The 3,086-nt window shown below is 63.3% G+C and overlaps 1 protein-coding gene across 1 annotated transcript; it reads left to right on the top strand.

Moving 5' to 3' along the window:
- Positions 1-344: 344 nt before the first annotated feature.
- LOC108491857 (voltage-gated hydrogen channel 1-like) lies at positions 345-3,082 on the top strand (the record flags this gene model as incomplete). Its single annotated transcript, XM_017803656.1, has 4 exons — positions 345-420; positions 1,825-2,051; positions 2,494-2,598; positions 3,065-3,082. Coding segments are annotated over exons 2-4 (318 nt in total), but the record flags the coding sequence as incomplete, so codon positions are not given.
- Between the last annotated feature and the right edge of the window lie 4 nt (positions 3,083-3,086).

Below are 3,086 nucleotides of genomic sequence, written 5' to 3'. Positions count from 1 at the left end.
AGCTCGGCAGAGACTCAGGATTTAACTTCCCACCGTCCTGGATCTTTGCTCGCTGTGTCGGGCAGGGAAAAAAAAAAAAGTTTAAAAACAGTGGAGAAAAAAAAAAGTTTAAACTCCATCCGGCGGCGTCTCCTGTTCCGGCAGCTCCCGAGCGGGGAAAAAAGAAAAGCTGCGGAAAGGGGAAATGTCGGACGGGACCGCCGGGGACGGATGGGGGGGACGCTGTGGATGGATGAGGGGACTCTGAGGATGGACGGCGGACCCGAGGATGGATGGGGGGACCCGCTGGAGCCCCTCCGGGCGCGGTGGGAGGAGGCGGCGGGGCCGGGCCGGGGCCGCCCCTGTCCGGGGGAGGCGGGGCCGGTCCGCGGAGGCCCCGCGGCGGCGGCGGCTCAGGCACAGCCGGGACGAGCACTGACGGTACCGGGGACAGAGGGGAGCGGGGCCGGGGGTAGCGGGGGCGGCCGGGGCGTCCCTGGGGCTCGGCCCGGTGGGTGCTGGCCGGGGGTGGGGGGTTGCAGCGGGGGCCGCCACGTCCTTCCCCCGGGGTCCCGCCCCGCCCAGGGCTCAGTCCCGCTCCGCCAGGCTGGGGATGGGGGAGGTCCGGGAGCCCCGGGGTCCGGGACGCTCCACCCGCCGGCCGCGGCTCCAGGCCCCGCGGCCGCCCCGCACGGGGCCGGGGGGAGATGCCGGGGCCGGGGGGCGATGCCCAGGGCCGCTCCCCGCGGGACTCCGCTCGGTGCCCGCGACGGAGAACGAAGGTGCTGCCCCTGTGGCGGCACCGAGGGAACCATCTCCGTCCTCACGGCAGGTGACGGGGTGGCCGCAGCCCACCCGCCCTCCGGCACCACCGCCGCTGGGAGCGGAGCCCAGCGAGAGCCGAGGGCAGGGCGAGCAGCCCCGGAGCACGGGCTGGGCCGGGGGAGGTTGTGCTGAGCCCCCCGGGCGGCTCCGGGAAAGGACGGGAGCGGGGTGGGGATGGGGGTTGTGCTGGCGGCGGGAGCGCATCTCGGAGGGTTTGTGGGCCACACAGTCTCGCCGGGCTGCCCAAAGAGGAAGAAGAACTGGGGGGGCTGCGATGGGAACACAGGAGCCTCTCCTGCAGCCCTTCAGCCCATCTGTGAGACCCCCGGGTCTTGCACTCCCAGCGAACTCGGTGTTTCATCCGTGTGGTTTTCATTGCTGGAGTGTGGCCTGAATGATTAGGAGTTGGGTTTGGTGGTCTTGCCCCTCACAGAGTGTCCACAGGAATGGGCTGAAACTGGGATGCCCAAGGGTGAGGTCGGCTCTGGAGGATGCAGGGAGAGGAGATGGGGAGGTCGGTGTCACCCACTGGCCAGGCTGAAACGTGGGGATCACCTGTTTCATTTACCTGCAAAGGCTGAAATAACAGGGGTCCCTGATGTTAATGAAGGGAAACCATGGCTGTTCTTCCCCTTGGCTTCTGACCAGCAGCCTCTGTGGATCAGTGTCCAACAGAACCACAAGGGCAGCTGCCTCCACCTGCATCACAAGGTGCCAGATAAGGGCTGGTGCTTTTTTGCTCCTGTAATCGATGCTTTGCTTGGAGAAGTTTGGAAAAAACTCGTGAGGAAGTTCCTCGTTGTGGAGCAGCAGATGGGGCACAAACAAGGCTGGGGAGGGCAGCGGGGGCTCCTCGTGGTGCCGGGGGAAGGGGAGGTGATGCAAAACCTGCGGTCCCAGCGTTTAGCAACTTCCCGTCAGCCGGTCACGGTCCTGTCCCCTCCCTGGGGTGAAACCGGGAGATTTGGCATCTTTGGTCCGCCCTGAGCGGGGAGGTGACGCTCTGCTCTTGTCCCTCAGTTGGCAGGGTGATGCCAGCTTGACCCAGAGCCATGTCCAGGTACCTGAAGCACTTCACGGTGGTGGGCGATGACCCCGTGCAGTGGAGCAATGACTACCAGAAATGGGAGGAGGAGGAGGACAATGGGGACAAGCAGCAGGACTCGGAGATCAAGGTGGAGCCTGCCAGGAGACAGATCTCCTTCCAGGACATGATGAAAAAGCTCTTCAGCTCCCACAGGTTTCAGGTGAGGCAGAACAAGCCCAGGCCAAGGGCGGGTGTGGGATGGAGCTCAGGAAACAGGGCTGAGCTCATGAGCCCCCGGCTGAGCTGTGCTGTGGGAGCTGAGCTGAGCTGCTCCGTGGGTGCAGGTGTTTCCTGAGCGGGGACAGGCCTCGGTGCCTCTGGGTCGCTGCGGCACCAGCACGTGCTCCCCCTGTCTCGAGCTCCCCAGATCAAGGGCTGGGAGGTGGTTGGGTTTATGGGGAGCCAAGTGGTTTCATGGGGGTGGGACTTTGCAGGAATAACCCACCATCCAGGGGGAGTGGGAGCAATGGAAAGCTCCATGAAACACAACCAGCTGAATCAGGGCTGTGGGTGTTGGGGTGTGTTCAGCTGTAAGGGCCACAATGGCTCCTCTTGTGGTCTGTGCTGGGAGGGGATTCATGTTGGTTCTTCTCCTCTGACAGATTGGGGTTGTCTGGCTGGTGATCCTGGATGCCTTGTTGGTTCTTGGGGAATTGCTCATGGACTTGAAAATCATCCATCCGGACAAATATAACATAACCCCAAAGGTAAAGTGTGGGGAAATGTCACCATGAACAGTGATTTCCCTCCCTTTGGTGGCTCAGAGCCTCCCCTGGATAGGCTGGCTGGGCAAGGCAGGACCTGGAGCTCCAGCCCTGCTAACCTGATGGTCCCAGCACACAAAGGAGGGGCTCACAGGGGTGTGTGGGGCTGACCTGGCTCATCTCACGCCAGTCCCTGCAGCAGCTTCAGGTTTCCTTGGGCTGCAGCAGAGCCGGATCACTCCCACCACCCTCCTCCTGCTCCTCTTCACAGCTCCTGGACCAGTTCCCCAGCACCACAGGCTGCCACATACTCTATCCTTTAGAGCAGAAGAAAAGTCCCCAGCCCTTCTCCCTGTAGAGCCCAACCAGACGTGCCCTCGAGCAGCGGAGGTTTTCCATCCTGCCCTGCTCATGTGCACACAGGGGGGTTTCCCGCTTCCTACCTTCAGCTTGTGCTGCCTCTTCCCAGGTTTTCCACTACCTCTCCCTGT

Source organism: Lepidothrix coronata, unplaced genomic scaffold (assembly GCF_001604755.1).
Source record: "Lepidothrix coronata isolate B3197 unplaced genomic scaffold, Lepidothrix_coronata-1.0 Scaffold2008, whole genome shotgun sequence".
Classification (NCBI taxonomy): domain Eukaryota; kingdom Metazoa; phylum Chordata; class Aves; order Passeriformes; family Pipridae; genus Lepidothrix; species Lepidothrix coronata.
This window is presented reverse-complemented; position numbering and strand designations above follow the sequence as displayed.